General features: G+C 55.9%; 2 protein-coding genes across 35 annotated transcripts in view; one reads left to right on the forward strand and one right to left on the reverse strand.

The window, feature by feature from the left end:
- SNED1 (sushi, nidogen and EGF like domains 1) overlaps positions 1–23,097 on the forward strand; it is a 105,813-nt gene that overhangs the window by 66,272 nt on the left and 16,444 nt on the right. For 16 of the 33 annotated variants that reach the window (XR_005218976.1, XR_005218977.1, XR_005218979.1 and 13 more), the window contains 11 exons: positions 9,779–9,892; positions 10,540–10,653; positions 11,005–11,118; positions 13,881–13,994; positions 14,231–14,527; positions 14,824–15,007; positions 17,354–17,466; positions 18,120–18,401; positions 18,670–18,814; positions 18,903–18,988; positions 20,388–20,486. Coding sequence is in view for 24 of the 33 variants with exons in the window: in XM_037850573.1 (XP_037706501.1) it covers positions 9,779–9,892; positions 10,540–10,653; positions 11,005–11,118; positions 13,881–13,994; positions 14,231–14,527; positions 14,824–15,007; positions 17,354–17,466; positions 18,120–18,401; positions 18,670–18,814; positions 18,903–18,988; positions 20,388–20,486 (1,662 nt within the window). In the remaining 9 variants the exon portion in view is untranslated. Of the gene's footprint in view, positions 1–9,778; positions 9,893–10,539; positions 10,654–10,939; positions 11,119–13,880; positions 13,995–14,230; positions 14,528–14,823; positions 15,008–15,812; positions 17,467–18,119; positions 18,402–18,669; positions 18,815–18,902; positions 20,506–23,097 lie in introns of those variants that run through there. The other 17 variants (XM_037850579.1, XM_037850588.1, XM_037850578.1 and 14 more) reach the window with 15 other exon arrangements.
- MTERF4 (mitochondrial transcription termination factor 4) overlaps positions 7,301–23,097 on the reverse strand; it is a 35,487-nt gene continuing 19,690 nt past the window's right edge. The window contains exon 5 of one of the 2 annotated variants that reach the window (XR_005218987.1): positions 7,301–7,493. The gene's annotated coding sequence lies outside the window, so the exon portion shown is untranslated. Of the gene's footprint in view, positions 7,494–21,951; positions 22,376–23,097 lie in introns of those variants that run through there. The other variant, XR_005218986.1, reaches the window with a different exon arrangement.

The following is a 23,097-nucleotide window of genomic DNA, read 5'->3' on the forward strand; positions in this document are numbered from 1 at the left end:
AGAAAACACCAGACAATCTATGAAATCAGGTCATTTGGCCTATCAGAGAGCTAAGGAGGCAAAGAAGTTCAGGGGAAGTCTACGGAACAAGCCTTCCCTGGGCGAGAAGGACCGCTGGCTGCTGTCCTCCCAGGAGCACGGACGGACAGAGGGCCAGGTCTGTCGTGGGCTGGGCACTTTGCGGAATGGAGAGGGTCCAGCCGGACGCAGTGGGTGTCAGCACGATGACCTGGAAGCAGCGGGAGGGCGAGGGCCGAGCGAGTGCTCAGCAGCGTGCACGGAGTTGTAGTGAGTGCCTGGGAAGCCAGGAGCTGCTCTGCAGGGCAGAGGGGGACGTCATCGTCTGACAGCACTTAGATCCCAAGACCAGCCGGAGCGGAGGCCTGTTCCAATCCTCAGGCATTTAAAACCGATCATGAACTGAAACTAAATGTGCGCCCCGGCCCCAACCCACTCAACCCCTGATGCCATCGAAGAGATTAGCTCCTCCACCTAGCGCCTGACGGGCAATAGGGCATGCACACCCCAAGAGAGCTGTTTTCCAGTTCAGTCTCTACTGTCCTTGTACACACTATCTGCTATGTGTAATCTAGAGAAGAAACAGTCACTAGACCTGCTGTTTTAGTTTGCTAATGCTGCTGGAATGCAAAACACCAGAGATGGATTGGCTTTTATAAAAGGGGATTTATTTGGCTATACAGTTACAGTCTTAAGGCCATAAAGTGTCCAAGGTAACACATCAGCAATCGGGTACCTTCACTGGAGGATGGCCAATAGTATCCGGAAAACCTGTTAGCTGGGAAGGCACGTGGCTGGTGTCTGCTCCAAAGTTCTGGTTTCAAAATGGCTTTCTCCCAGGATGTTCCTCTCTAGGCTGCAGTTCCTCAAGAATGTCACTCTTAGTTATATTTGGGGTATTTGTCCTCTCTTAGCATCTCTGGAGCAAGAGTTTGCTTTCAATGGCCATCTTCAAAACATCTTTCATCTGCAGCTCCTGTGCTTTCTTCAAAATGTCCCTCTTGGTGTAGCTCCTCTTCAAAAGTTCACTCTCACATGCACTGAGTTCCTTCTGTTTGTGAGCTCATGTATATGGTTCCACTGATCAAGGCTCACCCTGAATGGGTGGGGCCACGCCTCCATGGAAATATCTCATCAGAATTATCACCTACAGTTGGGTGGGGAGCATCTCCATGCAAACAACCTAATCCATACGTTCCAACTTAATCCCCACTAATATGTCTGCCCCACAAGATTGCATCAAAGAATATGGCTTTTTCTGCGGGACATAATACATTCAAACCAGCACACCTGCCGTTACCCAGGGGCTGGACTTAGCAGACAAGAACTTTAAAATAGCCGTTATAAATACATTAAAGAAAATAGAGGAAAAGAGGAGCACGATGGGTGAAAGAATCAAGAATTTGCACAGAGAAATGGAAACTTAAAAAACAACAAAATAGAGATCCCAGAACTGAAAAAAAAAACAGTATCTGAAATGAAGAATAAATTGGATGGAGTCAACAACAGAATGGATACAACAGAAGAAAAAAATCAGCACTCAATCTGAGTCAAAAAAAAAAAAACCCTGCAACTGGAGTATCAGAAAGGCAGAGAATGAGGCAGAAAAAATACTTGATATTTCAGTTTCCCCAAACTGAAGAAAAACATCAACCCACAAATACAAGAAGCTCAGAAAACTCCAAGCAGAATAAATAAACAAACTTCAGATTTAGACATTTTTATCCAGTCAAGTTGTTATTTGATGTGAGTGCATAATAAAAATATTCTCACACAAACACAACCTCAGAAGCTTACCAAAAAAAGGCCCTTTTTTTTTGGAAGGAGTACTCAGATCATAGGATAAATCAGGTTTTAAAAAAGCCAGGATATTCTGTAAGTGACTTAAGGAGGGAAAATGATGGTGAAGCTTGTCACTGTCTACAAGGAGCAAGAATAAAAGCAGATTTGGCAAAAGTTGAAATTTTTTTAAATTATGATAAAAATACAGATGAGCATGTATGGATTAAACTCTCCATGGTATAAGACAGAGGTTGCCAGATTTATTATGAATCAAAACAATACACATTCTTACAAGAGAATTCCTAAAACAAAAGACATGGAAAGACTAAAAGTATGGGAAAAATATCATCAGGTGGATACACACCAAGATTGAGCTGAATAGGTATATTACAGGTGCATCAAGGATGGAGAAGGTGACTCCCAGTGGCAACCAGTTCAAGTCATCAAGAGGATATAACCATTATAAACATTCAAGTATCCACTACGATAGTCTCAGTATATAGAAAGCAAAAATTAATACACTTCAAGAGGAAATTGACAACTACACCATAATAGTGAAAAATTTCAAACCACCTCTCAAGAGTGGATTAAGAAGCCCCCCAAAATCAACAAAAAGGTAGATTTGAACAATACAATTAACAGCTTGAGCTAATGGATATATATATAGAATTCTTCATCCAGCAGTTGGAGAATACACATTCTTTTCAAGTTCACTGGATTCATTTATTAAAACTGATAATGGGTTTTCCATAAAGCATGCTTTGACAAATTTAAAAGAGTAAGTATGCAGATCTCATTCTTTGCACACAAGTAAGTTACTTATTAATAAAAAGAAGAAAAAATTTTAAATGCCCATGTTTGGATATTTTTAAAGATTTTTTAAATTACTCATGGTTGAAAGAAGAAATCATAATGGACATTGAAAATTTTAAATGAAAACTAGTGAACTCTTTACATATCAAAACTTGTGTGATGAAACGAAAGCAATTCTTTGTGGGAAATTAATAGCCCTAAACACCATGTTAGAAAAGAAGAAAAATAAAAATTAATTAGCTAAATATCTGACCTCAGACATTAGGAAAAGAACAATAAATAATACTAAAGAAAGTAGAAGGAAAGAGGCAATAAAGATAGGAGCCATAATTAATGAAATAGAAATCAAAGATACAGAGAAAAAATAAAGCCAAAATTAGTTACTTGAATAGCCTAATAAAGTGGACAATCCTCCGTCATGACCAATCAAGAAAAAAAAAAGCATAAATAAAAAAATCTTGGTAAATGAAAAAGATTATTTACAGCAGACGCAGCAGAGATTAAAAAGATAGTAAGAGGATACTGTGCAGTTTGGATGTATTATGGCCCCCAAAATGCCATTATCTTTGATGCAATCTTGTGGAGGCAGACTGTATTACTGTTGATTAGGTTTGAACCTTTTGATTGGATGTTTCCATGGAGATATAACCCACCCAACTGTGGGTGATGACTTTGATTGGATAATTTCCATGGAGGTGTTACCCCCTCCCCCCCATTCAGTGTGGGTCTGAATTAAATGAGCCACCTAAATGAGCTGACAAACAGAAGGAACTCAGTGCAGCTGTGAATGACATTTTGGAGAGCAACTGAGAGTGACATTTTTGAGGAGCTGCAGCCTAGAGAGGAACGTCCTGGGAGAAAGCCATTTTGAAACCAGAACTCCAGAGCAGACGCCAGCCACGTGCCTTCCCATCTAACACAGGTTTTCCAGACACCATTGGCCATCCTCCAGTGAAGGTACCCGATTGCTGATGTGTTACCTTGGACACTTTATGGCCTTAAGACTGTAACTGTGTAACCAAATAACCCCCCTTTATAAAAGCCAATCCGTCTCTGGTGTTTTGCATTCTGGCAGCATCAGCAAACCGGAACAAATGCTATCAACAACTGTATACAAATAAATTAGAAAATTTAAAAGAAACAGACATAATATTCTTAGAAAAATATAACTTACCAGAAGTGACTCAAGAAAACATAAAAAGCCTATATAATCCTAAAACTATTTAAAGAAATTGAAACAGTAGTTAAAACATTTTCCCACAAAAAAGCACCAGGCCCAGACAATTTTTCAGGTAAATTGTACCAAACTGCCAAGAAACCGATCACAGCTGTGCTATACAAACTCAGAGAGCAGGAAATAAAGAATATGTGCTCCTTATGCTATACGACCAGAATAACCTTGAAACTTGTGCCACTTTGGATGTATTATGTCCCCCAAAACGCCATGTTCTTTGATGCAGTTTTGTGGGGACAGACGTTTTAGTGTTGATTAGGTTGGACTCCTTTGAGTGTTGCCATGGAGATGTGACTCAATCAAATGTGGGTGAGGCCTTTGATTGGATAATTTCCATGATGGTGTTACCCCGCCCTGAATGGGTGGGACTTAATTGAATCACTGGAGTCCTATGAAAGTGTTCACAGACAGAAGGAGGTGCTGCAGCCAAGAGAGAGACTTTGAAGAACACACAGGAGCTGAGAGAGGAGCTGGAGCACAACCCAGGATCAGCAGACGCCAGCCACGTGCCTTCCCAGCTAACAGAGGTTTTCCAAACGCCATTGGCCTTCCTTTGGTGAAGGTGTACTTGTGCTGATGTCTTAATTTGGACATTTTCATGGCCTTCAGACTGTAGACTTATAGCCCAATAAACCCCCTTTATAAAAGCCAGTCCATTTCTGGTGTTTTGCATAACAGCAGCATCAGCAAACTGGAACAATACTAAAACTAGATATGGACAATAGAAGGGAGTAGCATTAGGGGTTCATTAAAAACATGAGCATAGACGCAAAAATCCTAAACAAAGTTTTAGCTAATTTAATCCAACAGTCTGTGAAGACATACACCATTTTCAGGTTAGACTGCAAGCACAGTTTCATGTTAGAAAAATCTGCCACATTAACCAATTAAAGGAGAAAAATCATATAAGAATCTCAATAAATGCATAATAAGCATTTGACAAAATTCACAGCCATTCATGAAATAAATTCTTGCAAACAAGGAGTAGAAGTACTCTTAGCCTTATCCAGCTAAAAGTAACACAACACAAGCACCTTTAGTACCATGTAGTGTGAAATAAAATAGAATTTGTTGGGGTAAAACTTTAAAAAGAGAAGAAGAGCCCGCATACCCCCAAGTGTCCATTACCCCCTAGAGAGGTGTACAGGACCCAGTAGAGAAGGCCCTGCCCCACTGCATGTGTGTTTATGGAGGAAGGAGTCCAGGCTACATCCTGAGAGCTGGGACCAGTGAGATTCCAGATCTTCATTACACGGGGAGCACAGGTGGAAATCAAAAACTGACCCGTACATGCTGATCTACCAAAAGCTGAAAGGAAATTAGCTTATGATGCCCCTTTAGTCTGCCTCTCCTCAAATCTAAAATAAACATGATCCTAAAGAGGGAAACATTCCCTTTAAAATTAGAAACAAAACAAAGATACCCATTATCACTGAATCTAATGTAATCAATATTGTTTTGGAGGTACTATCTAGTGCAATAAAATGAGAAGGATGAGAAAAAGAAATTAAAGTCATGAAAATTTGAAGGGAGGGAGTAAAAAGTCAGTATTTGCAGTTGATGTGATTGTCTATAATCTACAAATTACCAAAAATAATAGAGAATGTAACAAGATAAGCGGATATAAGGTCATCATCAAAATCAACTGCATTTTAATATAGTAGCAAAAAATGACTGGAAAATGTAATTACAAGAAAAATAGATACTTAGAGATGAATTTGTAAACTTTACAGTTTCAATTAGGGCAGGGATCAGCAATCAATGGCCTGAGGACCAAGTCTGGTTTAAAATAATGTTTTATTGAAACACTGCCATGAGAAAAGAAAAAGAAAAACAAAGATATATACAGGGAAAATCAATGAAACCAAAAGCCAATTCCTTGAAAAGATCAATAAAATTGATAAAATTTCTAGGTAGATCAAGAAAAAAAGAAAATTTACCAATATTGGAATTAAAGAGATCCTACCAGCGTTTATAGGATAATAAGGGGACTTTATGAACAACTCTAGGCAAATTTATATGACAACTTAGATGAAAATGGTAAATACCTTGAAAGACACAAATTACCAGAACACAAGAATAAATAGAAAATCTGAATACTCCTGTATCTATTAAAGAAATTTGATTTGTAATTTAAAACCTTCCGGCAAAGAAAAAAGGCAGGATCAGATTGCTTCACTAGTGGATTCCATCAGACATCTAGGAAAAGGATAAGAGCAACTCTCTACAGATTCCTTTAGAAAATAGTGGAGGAAGGAACTCTTCTCAACTCATTTTATGAGGCCATCATTGCCTTGATACCCAAATCAGACACTGCAAAAAAAGAAACTGCAGACTAATATCCCTTGTGAACAAAGAAACAAAACTCCTTAATGAAATATTACTAAATGATATCCAGTAATATATACAAAGGATAATACATCCTGGCAAAGTGGGATTTATCTCAAAAACAGAGGTTGCTTTAACATTTGAAAATCGATAAATATAATTCACCCTATTAGGAGATGTTATGGTTTGCTAATGCTGCCAGAATGCAAAACACCAGAAATGGATTGGCTTTTATAAAGGGGGTTCATTTGGTTACATAGTTACAGTCTTAAGTCCATAAAGTATCCAAGGTAACACATCAACAAGCGGGTACCTTCACTGGAGGATGGCCAGTGGCGTCCAGAAAACCTCCATTAGCTGGGAAGGCATGTGGCTGGTGTCAGCTCCAAAGTTCTGGGTTCAAAATGGCTTTCTCCCAGGACGTTCCTCTCTAGGCTGCAGTTCTTCAAAAATGTCACTCTCAGTTGCTCTTGGGGCATTTGTCCTCTCTTAGCTTCTCCAGAGCAAAAGTCTGCTTCCATCAGCCATCTTCAAACTGTCTCTCATCTGCAGCTCCTCTCTCAGCTCCTGTGCATTCTTCAAAGTGTCCCTCTTGGCTGTGGCAAGCTCGCTCCTTCTGTCTGAGCTTATAGAGTGCTCCAGTAAACTAATCAAGGCCCACGCTGAATGAGAGGGGCCACACCTCTATGGAAATTATCCAATCAGAGTCATCACCCACAGTTGTGTGGGGCACATTTCCATGGAAACACTCAAAGAATTACAATCAAATCAACACTGATACATCTGCCCACACAACATTACATCAAAGTTAATGGCATTTTGGGGACATAATACATTGAAACTGGCACAGGAGATAAAGGAGAAAAAACATATGATCATCTCAATAGATACAGAAAAATCATTTTATAAAATTCAACTATTATTACAAATTTAATAATCCAAAAGTAGAAGAGAATTTCCTCAACCTGATCAAGGTCCTTCATGAAAAACCTGCGGTGAACATACTTTGTGGTGAAAGACCAAACACTTTCTCCCCGTAATCAGGAACAAAGCAAGGGTGTCCGTTTCACCACTTCTATTCGATGTTGTCCTGGAGATCCTAGACAGTGTAATAACACAAGAAAAGGAAATAAAGGCAGATGTAATGGAGAGGAGGGAGAACAAGTGTCTTTCTCAAGCAGCATGATCGTGTGCATATCAAATCCTGAGGAAAATCGACAACGGAGGCCCAAGTACAAATGCATGAACTCGGCTGGGTCACAGGATACAGGGTCAGTCTACAGAATCAACTGTGTTTCCATATTCCAGCAGTGAGCACCTGGAAGTGGTGAAATAGTGTTATGTACAATAACATGAAAAACATGATATATTTTATTAAAATACGTGTTAAGACCAATACACCAAAAACCATAAAACATTGCTGAGAAAGCTGTCTTAAAGGTAGAGATATGTAGTATTCATGGTGGGAAACCTCAATAGTGTGAAGATGTCAGTGCTCACCAAATCGATCTATAGATTAAATGCAATCCTGATTGAAGTCCCAGTAGACTTTCTGACAGAAATTGAAAAGCTGATTCTAAAATGTATACAGAAATTCGAAGAACCTAGAACAGCCACACATAAAAAAAATGTAAGTGTAACAACGTTGCAGGACTTACACAACTGATTTCAAAACCTACTAAGAAAGCTACAGAGCTGGGGAAGTGTGGTCATCTCAAGAGCGGGGGGACGAAATGGAGCGCCTGGTGAAAGACCCAAACGGATACGCCAGCTGATTCTTCAACAGAGGGGCAAAGAGAACACAATGAGGAAGGAAGAGGCTTTCCATCAGATGGTGCTGAAACAACTAGATATCCATTTAGAACCCAAACCAACCAAAGAAACAAAAACCTCAACCCTTACTACACACTATACATAAAAATCAGCTAAAAATGGATTGTAGACATAAATGTAAAAGCTAAAATTATAAACTTCTAAAAGAAAGCATTTGAGAAAATCTTCATAACATCTGGGAAAAAATGGTTATGCATTTGAAAAGAAATTAAATTGATTCCGTACATCACACCTTCACAAAAATCAATTCCAGATTAAGGACTTAAATGTTAAAAAAAAAAAAAGCTACATAATTTTGTATGGAAAATATAGGTAAATGTCTTTTTGGTGTTGAGGTAGGGAAAGATTTCTTTTAAAAGTCACAAAAAGCATTAACTCTAAAAGAAGAATGGATAAATTTGACTATATAAAAATTAGGAAATAAATTCATCATCCTTAAAAAAGGGAAATATAAGCTACAAACTGGGAGCATGTGTTATGTAAGTGTGTGTATGTATGTGTGTGTATATATATGTATACACATACACACACATAATCAGGTATTTCATGGAAGAGAAGATACATAAGATCAACAAACTAAATGAAATCAGTAACCAGGGAAATACAAGCCAAGAGCACAATGGAATACATTCAGCTGGCAAAATTTCAGAAGTCTAAGAAGCCCACATATTGGTAAGAATGTGGATCAGCAAGATTTCTTGTAAATTGCTAGGTATGTAAATTGGTACAATCACTTGGAAAGCAATTTGGTGAGTTATATATCTGCTGAGTTGATCATTCAAGTAACCTGTGTCTCAGAAATTCTACTTTGAAGTATAAACTCAAAACAAACATACTACCTGCCCCAAAAGATGTGAAAGGAGACACACAGCAACATTTTTTGTAATAGCAAAGTCTAGAACCAACTCAAAGACCCACAAAACATGAAAGGATCAAGGATGGAAAAGCCGTATGGTGGAATACTATATAGCCGTGAAAAGGGAATGGCCCCAGCTACCCTCAACAATACAGATGCATCCTAGTAACATAACACTGAGCAAGAAAAGAGAACACCCTTTTATGTTCTCAATATGGCACCCTATTAACAAAGTTTATAAACAACAAAACAATAGCATATATTGTTTAGGCAACTCATAAAATTAAAAAAAAAATTAAAGGCAAATAAATGAAAACCTCAGAACCTTGGATTGTGAGTGATGGTGGATGTGAGCTGATCACATTCTGCTTTTCTCCACTTTGGGTGCTGGTCCCCCGGTGGCATTATGTGATTAGCACATATTTATTTACATAGTAAAAGTTAACTTTTCTAAATTGAGCATATTAAATTCAGATCAACTTCCAGTTTAAAAAACAAAAAAAAAAAACTGTGATGAATCTTTTAAAGTTAAAGACCCAGCCCCAAATGCGTTGGTTTCATCCATGATTGCTATTTACTGAATTGACAAGATTGGACATAAGACATTTTCTGCCAAACCTCGGAGTCCACTGGGCCTGTCCCTATGGGATCTGTTGGAATTCAGCCAAGTGGCTTCTGAGCCTGCGAGACCATCATCAGTCTCCAGGGCCGGTTTACAGCGGGCAGCAGCCCCACCGGCCCCCCTTCTCCTCTAAGGACGTCCCGCCCTGGTTTCCCGCCGCTCCAGCCACCTGGGGATGTCCGAGATTCTGGCCAGCTCCTCGAGATAAAACTCGCTTGTGTCCATTTTAATTTGGCACCAAGCCACTGCCACTAATAACCGCTGGCTGCTTTACTTCTCGGGGTCCCCTCAGACATCGACGAGTGCCGCTCGCAGCCGTGCCTGCACGGGGGCTCCTGCCAGGACGGCGTCGGGGGGTACCTGTGCCTCTGCAGCGCCGGGTACGAGGGCACCCGCTGCGAGTTCGGTAAGCCGAGTCCCCGGTCCCAAGGGGGACAGCTCCAGGCCCTGCCCCGGGACCCCGGGCTCCCCCCTGGAGCCGACCTCTGTGGGTGGGTGATGGGGCATCGCCTGCTCCCGGGCGCGCCCGGCCTGGCGTCCTGGAGGACGGCAGTTTACACGCCCCCAGTCCCCACGTCGCCGGAGGCCGGGGCCCAGAGGACGGGGAGCAGGGGTGTGGGGTGCTCCTGGCGTAGAGGGAGGGCGGGCCTGTGGGGCGCCCATCCGGAGCAGGACGGCACCCCGCCTGAGCCGGCCTGGGAGGTGCCCTCGGGCCTCCCCACGGCTCCCAGCCCTGGCCCCAGACACTCCAGGAAGGGCGAGGTCCAGACACAAGCGGGGTGGGGCGCCGGCTCCGGTGGGGGCGCTGGGAAGACCGCAGGGGTGAAGGGTGGGAGCGGCTGGGGGTGCGCGGGCTTCCGTCAGGCGAGAGCGGCGGGGCGGGGACGTGGGCGGCTGATGGAGGAGGAGACCGGAGTCCAGAGTGGGGTCCTGTTGGGCTGCAGTTGCAGTGCGCCGTCGGCCCTCGGGGACGCACCAGAACCCCGGGCTGTGCAGGGGCCGCGGCCCCGAGCCCAGGCGCCCCGTGCAGCCCTGTGCGCCGTGTCCCTGCAGACACCGACGAGTGCCGGGCGCAGCCCTGTGAGAACGGGGGCTCCTGCAGGGACCTCCCGGGGGGCTTCCTCTGCCACTGTCCTGCGGGCTTCGTTGGGGTCCGCTGTGAAACAGGTAGGGGTTCCCCTCGGTGGATCCCCCGTGTGCCGGGCCCTCCCCCAAATTTCCTGTGCCCTGTGATACCCCCAAACAGCCCCTGCCCCGCAAAGGGGCGGGGGACGACATCCGTGCGCCCCTGCTGGGTGGCCCTTGCGAGAGGGGCTCCCCGATGCGGCGGCTTCCTTGGGAGGAGGTGGGGGGAGCCCAGCACCGCCCGCGGGGGTTCCAGGGCCCTTTGCTGCCCCCTCGGGCCCCAGGGGCTCCCCGCCGCCGCCTCCCCTTGTCCTCTCCTCCCTCCCAGACTCCCCCGGCCCCGGCCCGGCCCCGCGGGGTGCTGACCGCCGCGGCTCTCTGGGTGTTCTCCAGACGTGGGCGCCTGCGCCTCCAGCCCCTGCCAGCACGGAGGCGAGTGCGAGGACGGCGGCGGCGTGTACCTGTGCGTCTGCCCCGAGGGCTTTTTCGGCTTCCACTGCGAGACAGGTAGGGGCGGCCGGGGCGCGGGCAGAGCGGGTTCCCCGCGGGTCTCCCGGTCCCCAGACGGCTCCGCGCAGGCCCCTTCCACCTTTCCGCCCCCAACTCCTGCACCCGCGACCCCGGCTGACTGGAGCCGAGGCTGGAGGGCGAAGGCCCCCGAGATGGGCTGCCCCGGAGCGAGCGCTGGTCAGCGCAGTGCAGCTGGGGTCGTGGGGTCAGGGGGATACCGAAGGTCCCACTAACCCAAACCCAGGGCTAAAACTAAAGTGGTCAAAACGCCACAGGAGGTGAAGCAAACCTGTCAAGATGATGGGCGAGATGTGGGCGAGTGTCTTCTGGTCTGGAGGCGTCCTCAGACTTAGTACCAGGAACCCGCCTGGGGACACCCAGCAGGAGCCGCAGGCTGAGGAGCCCCAGGGGGACCCTGTGGCCGGGAGGGGAGTGGGCTGCAGGCCCCCTGCAGGGCACGTGGTGGTGGCAAGCGCCTGCCACCCTCCGGCATCCCCAGCGTGCCCAGGACAGCTCCCCCAGGGCCTGGAGGGGAGCTCCATGCTCTCTGGCCCTGGTGCACCCCCTCACCCTGTCCCCTCGTCCCCTGGCTGGTTCCTCTCTGCCCGCAGCCTGCCTCTGGCCTCCTCCTTCCCAGCCCCATCCCGGCTGCACCCCAGGCCACCTTCCAACTCTCCTCATGCTGCCATCCTGGCCACTCGCATGTCCACCTGGGGTGGGGGGTGTCCTACCCCCCAGCAGTGCCCCCTACCTGTATCCTCCTGTACCGGGCCCACCCTCCACTCCCCGCTGTGGCCATCACCCCACCTTCCTAGACCTTCACCCCTTTCCCCTCCGCCCCACCTGTTCCCAGGCCATTGGGTGACAGCAGGACCCAGCCTCCGGCCTTCCTGGCCCTGTCACGCAGGACCCCGCCTTCTCACTGACCTCCGGGGGCTGCCCACTGCCCCCCCGGCGACCCTGGCTTGTCACCCGCCTGTGCCCCCTGACACGCGTCCTGCAGACAGCTTTGTACCCTTTACTGGCCATGCCCTTCAAAACCTTCTAGAAGCCCGGGGCAGGGGCACCCCCTCCAGGGGCCCTCTCAGCACCCTCCTTCCGTCCACGCTGGAGCCAGCTGGTCCCTTGAGTTCTGCGTCCTCTGGGCTCATGTGTGTCGGGCTCACAGGGGCATCTCGGGGCCTCTCGTGCTTCTCACACGGCCTCCCCTCCCCATGCCCCCTGCATCCACCCCTGCACGTCCACGGCCCACTGCGGAGCCCCCACAGACCCGTGGTCACCGTCTGCTCCTGTCCCGTCCCTCTCTGCAAATGTCCCCCAGCTCTGGGCCAGAGAATCACTGTCCCGACTCAAAGTGGAGGAGACATCCGGAGACAAGAGCTGAGAGAGGCACAGGGGCCGTCACCTCTGGGCCCTCCCCCTCCCTGCTGCGGCAGGAGCTCCGGCATCCTGGGTGACGTCGGAGAAAATGGGCGAGAGCTGACACCTGCTTCTCCTGTCCTCCCGTCCCAGAACATGGCACCACCCGTGTTCCATCTGCCTGTCCACCCACCCAGCCACCCAGCCCCCCACCAAGTCACTCAGACCCCCACCCAGCCACCCCCACCCCCCCCCACTACCCCACCACCCCCCACTACCCCCCACCCCCCCCCCACCCCCATGCTCTCACTCGGTGTCCTCGGGCCGGGCCGCATCCCGCAGCCACCAGCACAGCTCAGACCCTTTCACCCCCCTGCTCGCCCCCCCGGGACCCTCCCCTCCGGGACACACCCAGGCCGCCCCCACCTCGCGCTGCCGCCCCCCACCCTGTGCTGACCACAGTCCCGCCCTCAGCCCCTCACGGCCCGGGACCGCCGAGCTCACTGCAGACCCAGGGCCTTGCACATGCTGCCCCTTCCATCCGAACTCTCTGTCCCATGCGCCACGGCGGGTCCTCCCCGGGTGGCCTCCCCCAGCCACTAGCCCGTCCCACTCGATGGCGCCCGTCCCAGCACTTACGGCTCCCGCACTTGCCTCAAGCCGGGGTTTCCAGCTGCTGCTGGCGTCTCTGAGAGGACAGAACTGGAGAGTCGCGGGGGTGGGGACCTGGCCTGATTGCTCCCGTGTCCCGAGTCCGTGACCAGGCCTGGCCGGCAGCATGCACTGCGTGTGTAGGCTGGGGTTGGGGGGTGGTGAGGGGCTCCCCCCATCCCTGCTGGGAAGGCCGTGGGGACGGGCCGGCCACACCGGTGGGCAGGGAGGCCAGCAGGGGTGCTGTAGACGCAGGGACACGGGAGCCCATGCGGGGACCGGCCAGAGGCCCGACGGCGCTTGGGGGCCTGTGCTAAGCCGCCTCGCAGGGGACCCTCCCCAGTGCGGTTCTCCCTGCACGGGATGGGGCGGCCCAGGCCCCAAGGAGGCTGCTGGTTCCTGCCCACAGGCGGAGAGGGGCTGCAGCTGCTTTCCAGGGCTCCAGGCAGCCCCTGAGCCTGCCCAAGAGGGGCCTGCGCAGCGGCCCCTGGGCACAGGGAGGCTATGGTGGCTTCCCTGCCACTGCCCTGAGCGTCTCTGCGCCCCAGGGGAGGCACGTCTGGTCCCCTTCAGGGGGTGGCGGGGAGGCCCGACTGGGAAGTGAAGGTCGGGCCAGCACTGTCCCTGCCCCCACCACGTGGGGGGCTGCTCCTCCCTGCCCCCAGGCAGACGCCTGCAGCCCCCACACACACCAGGACCGGGGCCCCCAGGAGCCAGCACTCACTGCCGCTCCCCTCCCCTCCCCCCAGCGAGTGACCCCTGCTTCTCCAGCCCCTGTGGGGGCCGCGGCTACTGCCTGGCCAGCAACGGGTCCCACACCTGCACCTGCAAAGTGGGCTACACGGGCAAGAACTGCGCCAAAGGTGAGGCTGCCGTGCCCCCCCCCCCCACACACACACACACACACTGAGAGCAGACCCCTGAGGACAGGCCCTGCGGCAGGCGGCAGCCCCTCGGGGGTTCCTTAGGGGGCTCCTTCCCCGGAGAGCAGGGAGGGCGCGCAGGTGTGTGTGGGGGGCAACCAGGAGGCCCCCCGGGTGGGGCGGGCAGGGCTGGGGGCGCCCCCGCTGACCACCCCCTGCCCGCCGCGCCCCTGCAGAGCTCTCCCCCCCGACGGCCCTGAAGGTGGAGCAGGTGGAGGAGAGCGGGATCTCCATCTCCTGGCAGGCGCCTGCGGGCCGCGCGGCCCGGGAGCTCATCGACGGCTACGCGGTCACCTACAGCGCCGGGGACGGCTCCTGGCGCCGCACGGACTTCGTGGACGGCGGCCGCGCCTCCCACCAGCTGCGCGCGCTGTCCGCCGGCCGCGCCTACAACATCTCGGTGGTCTCGGTCAAGCGCAACGCCAACAACCACAACGACATCAGCAGGCCCGCGGCGCTCCTGGCGCGCACCCGTGAGTCCCCGCCCCCGCTGCTCCCCGCCACGGCCGCCCGGGGCGCCCACCCTCGCGGAGGGAGAGGCGCGCGACCCAGGGCGCGACCCCGACGTGGGGAAAGCGAAAGAGTAAAGCGAAGCAGGCGGGCTCGGGGAGGTGACGGCGGGGCGGGGGCACGGCTCCCAGGGGCAGGAGCCAGGGGTCTCCACCCCAGTTCCCCCGTGCAGCCCGGGGGTGCAGCTCTGGGGGCCGGGGCTGGCCTGGGGCCTCTGTGACTCCCCAGAGTCCCTGCTGAGCTGCCCCTGCATCCCCAGGGCCACACCCTGCTGAGGGCCTTGAGGTCACCAACGTGACATCCAGCACCGTTTCCGTGCGGTGGGCTCTGCATCGGGTCCGCCATGCCACGGTCAGCAAAGTCCGGGTGTCCATCCACCGGCCAGAGGCCCACGAGGCCCAGGCCGCCGAGCTGGACAGGAGCGTGGACGGGTTCACGTTCGGGTAAGAGGAGGGCCCAGCGCACAGGCCAGGGCAGGCAGGGGCCCCGGGAACGCCCGCGGTGCAGGGAGCTGGGGGGGGGGGGCGACCTTGTAACAGCCCCACACGCCGGGATTCCCCCTCCTCTGCCTCTGTGACCCTGCGCCCCTTCGTCCCTCTGTCTGTCCAGGCCCCGCCTCGAGAAGCGCCTGTGTCCGTCCAGGCGTTCCCTGTGAACTGGGGTGAAGGTGGCTGGGAGGGGCCTGGAGGAAGTTGGGAGCACTCCAGCACCCTGGGGTCACGTGCTGTAGGCAGGGGAGGTGCTGGAGACCCCCAGGCAGGGAAGGGCAGTGGGGACACCTGCGTGGAGTAGAAGAGAAGTGTAGAGAAGGAGCGTTCTGGTTTGCTAATGCTGGGGGAAGTGCAAAATACGAGAGATGAATAGGCTTTTACAATGGGGGCTTGTTAGTTCACAAATTTACAGTTCTAAGGCCACGAAAATGCCCGAGTTAAGGCATCAGTAGAGCGCTGCCTTCCCTGAAGAAAGGCCAGTGGCGTCTGGGGTTCCTCTGTCACGGGAAGGCGCACGGCTGGAGTCTGCGGGGCCTTCTGGGGGTCGCCTCTGTCTTCACCCCTCTCGCTCAGCTCCTGTGCGTCCTTGCTTGTTTCATCTCTTCGCTTCTCTCCTGGTTCTGGTTTCGAAGGCTGTCTCCAAAATGTCTCTGGGCATTTTCTCTCTACGTGTCTCTGAGTCTCTTTAAAATGTCTCTGCCTTTTATCCTCCCTGAGGACACCGGTAAGACCATTAAGACCCACCTTGAATGGACGGGTCACATCTCCATGGAAACAACCTAATCCGAAGGCCCCCCCAGCAGGTCTGCCCCACGAGAGTGGATTGAAAGACCTTGGCTTTCCTGGGTACGTAACGGCTCCAAACCAGCACCAAGTCTCGGCCTTTCCACCCCGAGCAGCCCAGACCGTCTCGTGCCCTCCGAGGGTCGCTTCGGTTTCTACTTTGATGCTGATGAAATGTGTCCAGACCTTAAAGCAGATATGCAAACTCCTTATGCTTAATTACTGCAAATCAAGTACAAACCACAAAATCTATTGCAATGGACAGTGGTCCTTCAAAATGACTGACGATTGACATTAACCTGCAATTTGACAGTTCCTGCAGAGAAACCCTGGACCCACCCACAGGAGACCCCAGGACTGAGCAGAGGCCCTGGCCAAGGTCTCCTCTGGGGTCTCCTAAACCTCCCGGGTGACTGTCCTCAGAGCGGGTGTCTGAGGAGGGGGTGCCTGCAGGTGAGGCACACCCCTAGATAAACCCCCGTGACTCCCACCCGCCTCCAGCCATGGAGGGCCAGGGGGCTCAGAGGACTCGTCAGGCCTCACCGGCCCCCTCGGAGCAGCCCTTGGTAGGGGGGGACAGCGGACCCCGCAAGGTGGGCTCAGGAGAGCGGGGCGGGCCAGGGGGCCTCAGATCAGTCCCCCCACCTGGCTGGCGCTCCTGCCCCCGCAGCCTCGGGATCCCTGGGACGCCTCCTGCACGTTTGTCGCCTCCAGCCTTGTCCGGGGCCGTTGGTCTCTCCAGCCAGCCTGCCACCCGGCCGGCCAAGACTAAGCTTTCTTTTCCTTTTACGTGTTGCCTTGACTTCTCTTGACTAACATCCTCCCTGCTTTAAAGAAAGGGTTGAGGCGGCTGATGATAAAAGCACAAAGAGGGCCCCGGGTGGGCACTTGGCAACTGTGTGGGGTCCCCCGGACCACCCCCAGGCCTGGCGACTCCCAGAAGCCTCTGCCTCCGGCCGTCCCCGTGGCAACCCCAGGGACTGTCAGCAAAGGGAAGAGACACGTGGGGCAGGGTCTGGGGGTGACCAGGTGCGTCCCCCAGAATCCTCTTCCCGTGGGGTCATGGGGACACCCCCAGTTCCCCCAGAGCGTGCTGTGGCAGCTCGTGTGTGACGTTGCCCACTGGGAAGTCCACGGAGCCTCCAGGCCCAGGGCTGCACGGGGGCTGGTTGCGTGGACACCTCTGCCGGGCAGGGACCCACACCCCGGAGCCCCGAGGGGAAGCTGGTACTCGGCACACACGGCCGTGTGCTGGACAGCGGGGGCTCACGGGCCTGCCAGTGAACCCCCTTCAGCAGCAGCCGTCCCCAGCTACCCCTGTCCTGGCCCCCCAGCCCTCTGACCCCACCGTGGCTGCCCCAAAGCAGCTGGGAGGCCGTGCCCTCCTCAGTCTCTCTCGCCCTCGCCTCGGGTCTCTGTACCCAACTCGGGCTCCATTCCCCACTCAGCCCCGGGAAGGCGGCGGGGCCACAGCCCGGGGGAGCCAGTGGGACACGGCGGCCCCTCGCCCCGCAGGGCCCTGCTGCCGGGAAGGAGGTACTCCGTGCGGGTGGTCACCCTCAGCGGGCACGGAGGGGAGGAGCACACTGCGGAGAGCGTGCCGGCCGCACCGCTGCACGTGTGGACGCGTGAGTAGACACCCGGGGCTCCTCCCGGCACCCCCAGCCTCCTCCACCTGGATGCTCTGGGCTCGTGGGGCAATGGGGTGGCACCTCATGCCAGGCAGCCCTGACCTGGGCGTCCCTCAGCTCCTGAGGCTCCTGTTGGGCAGGGGACCATGGGGGAGGCCCACGATGCCCTGGGGGTGGGAGGACCCCCCACTAGTGGGGAGCAGAGGGCAACCAGTGTCAGCACCAGGGAGGGATGGGGAGCCTGGGCGAGCAGGTAGGGCCAGGGGAGGGGAGGTTGGCGCAGGGTCCTCCCCAGGCTCCAGGACAGCCTGCGTGGTCACTGGGCACTGCCCACCTGGGGGAGGCATGCGGAGGCCGTGGGCAGGGGGGCAGCTTCCTGCAGCTGAGCTCATGGGGCCCGGGAGTGAGCTCGCTAGAGCTCCCAGTCCAACTCGCAGGGCCCATTGAGGCGCCGGCCCCGCCCTGACCTCCAGCCAACACCCCCCGATCCCAGGGTGGCTCCAGGAAGCCCCTGCCATTCGGGTCAGGGAGGACACGCTGCACACCCCAGGGTCTCCGCGGCCAGCTTAGGAATCTGGAGGAGGGCTGGCTCCTGACAGCCACACCTGCCGCGGAGCCCCCGGGCCCTTCCTCACCCGGTGCCTTTCCAGGGCCCCTGCCCCCAGCGAACCTGACGGCCTCCCGGGTCACGGCCACCTCCGCCCACGTGGTCTGGGATGCCCCCGCCCCGGACAGCCCCCTGGAGGCCTACATCATCAACGTGACCACCAGCCAGAGCACCAAGAGCCGCTACGTCCCCAACGGGAAGCTGACGTCCTACACGGTGCGCGACCTGGCGCCCGGGCGGCGGTACCAGCTCTCGGTGACGGCCGTGCAGGGCACCGGGCACGGCCAGCTGCACAGCGAGCCCGCACAGCTGCACCTCGCCACCCGTGAGTGCGGGGCGGGTGGGGGGAGTCAGTCCTCCAGGGAGGGAGGGGACTGGGGTGGGAACAGGCCAGTCCTCACAGAGGAGCTGGGCCCAGGGGTGGGGCCGTGGCCAGTGGAGCCCCAGACCCCCCTGCCTCCCAGGCCAGGAGGGCACACGTGTCCCTCAGCTCTTGTGCTCCAAGCACAGGTACAGGGAGCTGCCCGCTCTCCCGGTACAGGGGGTACCCCAGGGCCAGCACCCATGGCACTCTCCTCTACCTTGCCCTGCAGCCCCAAGGGACAGCACCGATGGACGCTGGCACCAGGGCGGGCACCACCCACGGGTGCTCAGAAACAAACCGGCCCCGGTGCGCCTGCCAGAGCTGCTCCTGCTAAATGACCACGGCGCCCCTGATGCACCGACCCAGCCCCCCAGGTACACTCTGGCTGCGCAGGACAGGCTCACCCATAGAGGCTGTGCTGTGGGCGCCGAGCTCTGGCCTCGCTGACTGCCCATCTCCCAGCAGGTTCTCTGAGCTTGTGGACGGCAGAGCACGAGTAAGTGCCAGGTTCAGTGGCCTGCCCAGCAAATCGCTCGTGGTGCGGTCAGGTGGGTGCCTGTGGCCCACGTCCCCACCCAGTGAAACCCAGTGCCCACGTCTCCAGCTGGGGCACTGACCATCGCGGGGGTTCAGGCTCCGGGCCGAGTGAGCTGGGGGCTCCTGGGGTCGGCGAGAGGATCCATGCTGTCCACCTGGGGGACAGCTCCCAGCCTGCGCCCTGGAGCCCCCAAGGCTGCTGGCGAGGGCCCGCTAGAGAAGACAACAGCGGGAAGCGACGAGCACAGGCTCGTGTCATCACAGCGGCTTTGCGCAGTGCCAGGGACCTGAGTCTTCCTTGGTGGGTGGCAACCAGGAAGGGCAGCCCCTGGGAGTCCTGCCCAGAGCTGTGGGGTCAGGATCCGCCCTGGACGGTCCCCATGGTCTTCATGCAACTTAGGGGCTGAGACGCGTGTGTCCACTCGGCTCTGAGCCCGTATTCCAGCCTCTGGTTCAAATCCTGCTCAGGCGGGACTAGCTGGCCACCTGGGGCAGGTCACAGGTCCTGTCCACTCCGCTCTGCCGCATCGAGGGGTGACAGCACCCGTGCCACGGGGCAGGGAAGGTCACTCACATCACTGCCCACGGTCAGCTTGTCGGCAGCTCCGAGGCGGAGGGGCAGCTGGCCTGGCCGCACCTGCTGCCCAGGTGGGGAATCCGCCTGCTGCCGCCTCCGTGACGGGCGGCCCGACGGCCTGCCCCAGGGGACCTTGAGGAACTGGTGGGACCCTCTGAAGCTCACCTAGAGGCCCCTCTTCACGGTTCCCGGACAGAGAACCTATTCACGAGCTAACGAAGAACTTCAGCCCCCGCAGAATCTGGCCGGCAAGGGAACGGGCTGAGCCCCGGAGGGAGCGACTGGGGCGTGCAGGAGGCGCCGGCCTCGGCGACCCGCCTGGGGGGGGTGTCCAGGCATCTGGGGGCCGGAAGGTGGGTGGAGGTTCAGACCCGGCCCTTCAGGTCGTCGGAGCCACGGGAGCAGATAGGAAACACGAAAGGCCGAGAGAGACCTCCCTCCGTGAGGGTGGCCAGAGGGCAGGCCCGGGGGTGGGGAGGGGGCGACAGTGTCAGCTGCAGAGAAGGATGGGTGCTCAGGGAGACACCCACTCGGACCGTCCGCGGTCCCTGCTGGCCCTGGACGTGGAAGGGGGGTCCTGGTGTGCAGGCAGGAGGGGAAGGGGTCGAGTCCAAGCAGGGGTCACACAGCACACAGGCCTGCGCTGGAGCATGGGGGCTCATGGGGCCCGGAGTCTGGGGGCCAGTGGGGGCTGAGCCTGATTGTGGGGGGCCCACTAGGGGACCAGGCTGGGCTGTGAGACCCATGGCAGAGAAGGCAGGCGGGAAGCAGCCAGGCAGCCCTGAGGGGACAGAGCTGCCCTCGGTTACGCCCCGCGGCCTGATTTCTCCTAGAAGCCCCGGCCCTGGTGCAGCTCGAGGCCACCGAGGAGCCCCCCACGCAGGCCGGCCTGGCCCTCCAGCCCGCGGAAGGCAATGAAAAGGAAAGCGCACGTGAGTGGGCAGCTGCGGGGTAGGTAGAGGGGGCTTTGCGTGGCCGCCTTGGGGGGACCGAGGCTGCCGGCGGGAGGGGCGGTGCTCAGGGGGGCCTGCGCCCTGGAGGGTGGATGGGCGAGGCTGAAGGGGCAGCCGAGCCCCGGGCACCCCGGCCTGGGATGGATCGCAGACACCCCCAGCAGCCAGCAGCAGCCGCTGCCCCTTTACCCAGGGGATCCGGCCCTGGGGCCTCACCCGCCCAAACCGCGCAGGGTCTGTTCTCGGGGAGACCCGCCCACAGCCGCCTCCTGCAGCGTGCCCTCCTCCAGGCAGGCCTCCTGCGCCGCACGTGCGCAGAGCCACCCCGGCCCCGCCCGCTGCTGGCCCCGCCCACTCCCGGCCTGATCCCGGCCCCGCCCGCTGCTGGCCCCGCCCACTCCCGGCCTGATCCCGGCCCCGCCCGCTGCTGGCCCCGTTGGCCCGGGCAGCTCCCTGGGGCGCTCCCCCCCCCACCTTGTCCCGGAGGAGCCTCTCGGGGCAGGAGGGAGCTGGGCGCAGGGCGTTGGTGGGGGGCCGCGCGGGGAGGGCACCTGTTCCCAGGCCCTTCACCCAGCTCCTGGCCCTCGGGTTGCAGGGACCTGGGCTGTCCCCTGGCCCCCGCTCCGTCCGTGAGAGCGGTGCTTGCGCCTCCCTCCCCGCGTCCACCCTTCGAGGGCGCGGCAGGCTGCGGGGAGGGTCCCTCAGGGGACACAGACTCGGACTCTCGTCCCCGCCTCACCCTTGGGGCCACGTCCTCCTGGGACCAAGCGGCCCCCGGGTGGCAGCACAGGTCACGCAGGTGCTGGCGGCAGATGAGGACGCCCACCCGCTCCCCTGTAAGATGCGACCCGTTCAGGCGGAGAGGCTCCAGCCACTGCTCCCCAGGGATAAAGGTTTTGCTCTGAGCTGCGCCGCCCTCTTTAAACACCAGAGGCTTATTTCATGACTCTCAGCAGTTCGGGGCACGGACGGCCTTTCTGGGTCCCTCAGGGGAGGGTCAGGGGGCCCTGGCCGCCCAGGGTGGCGCAGCGTTCGCTAACGCAAGGTGACCGCACGGGTGGTGCTGGCTGATTGCAGGGGATGCACCCTACAGCGCTCTGGAGCGGCCCTCAGTGTGCACCCCATGCCGTCCCCGGTTCAGGACCCCTTGCCGGCCACGTGGGCACCTGCAGGCGTGAGGAAAGCCCACCCGGGAGCAGCACTGCCTGCACCTCCCCGCGCGGCCCTGGTCCCCTGCCTGCGGGTCTACCCTGGGGAGGCAGCCGGGTCCCAGCCCCGCGCTGGGCAGCGGCAGCTGTGCTGTGCCCGATCCTCCCGGGTGAGCCGCCTCCCGGGCCACCCCAGCCAGCTGCGGCCACTCGCCCCCTCCGCCCCACAGCGCCTGCAGCTGCGTCTGCGTCACAGTAGAGCCACCCTGGGCGCCGCTGGGCCTGTGGGGCGCCAGCTACCAGCACCCCTAAGCTGTTCCCCAAGGGCAACATCGACTCACATCCCCCGCCCCACCCCAGAAAAAAGAGGCATCCGCCGCAATCCCGCCAGGGAAGGGGGTAGCCGTGGGTCGTGATGGGTCTGCAACTGTGCGGGGGCGACAGGGGTGACAGTGTGGTGGTGATGGGGATCCGCGACGGTGCGGGGGTGACGGGGGTCCACGACCCATGGCTGTGCATTCCCCGGGGTATCAGCCTCGGGTGTTGGCTCCTCCGCGACTTGCCCGCTCGCACCTGTGGACCGTCTCTCCCGGGGTGGCAGTCCCCTCTGACTGACTCCTCGACACTCCTTATTTGTTTTGATCCTGATCCTCTGTCACATACACGGGCTTCAGGTGTCCTCTGTCCCCCGTCTGCCATCTTTCCTGCTCTCAGTGGTACCTTTGAGTGAAGAAGACCTCGTGGTCAATTGATCAGGCATGAATGCTGGCAGCTTCTGTGCCACCTTCAAAACAACTCTCCCTAGACCAGGGTTAGACGGATCCCCGTCTGTATTTTTACTCCAGATGGTAAAGCTTTGTTTCCGGCGTTTGGTGGTTGACCTGTCTGAAGCCGCCTGTGGCAGGGACAGGGCTGCCCCATCGTGCTGTCCATGTACGGCGAGGACTCCCTCCGTCCCCACCACCACCCGTCACAGTGGCGTCCGGCCACGTCCCCTCCTGGCCCTGCGCCAGTCACGGCCGCGTGAATCCTGGGACGGATGGGAGAGTTCCTTCTCTCTCCATCTTTGGAGGTGTCACGGCTACCCTCGGTCTTTACCCTCCCACGTGCACATTCTAGAATCATCTAGTTGAGCCCCAGAAAAGGCCCTTTGGGGTTATTACTGGAGGTGCATCGAATCCACAGCCATTTGGAGGGGAACTGACTCCTTAAGCTATTACATCGGGCCGTATGGTTAGGATTCATTTAAGGCGGTTTAGTCAAGTTTTATAATGTTTCATATGCATGTAAAATGTGAATTTGTTCCTAGATATTTTATCGCAATACTGTTATACATGATCCTTTTTTTAAATTACATTTCCTAATTATTTATTACTGGTGTACAGATATTTATTAGCCCTTTGTGTAGTGACCTGGTGTCCACCCACCTTGCTCAGCTCTTG

Source organism: Choloepus didactylus, chromosome 9 (assembly GCF_015220235.1).
Source record: "Choloepus didactylus isolate mChoDid1 chromosome 9, mChoDid1.pri, whole genome shotgun sequence".
Taxonomy (NCBI): Eukaryota; Metazoa; Chordata; class Mammalia; order Pilosa; family Megalonychidae; genus Choloepus; species Choloepus didactylus.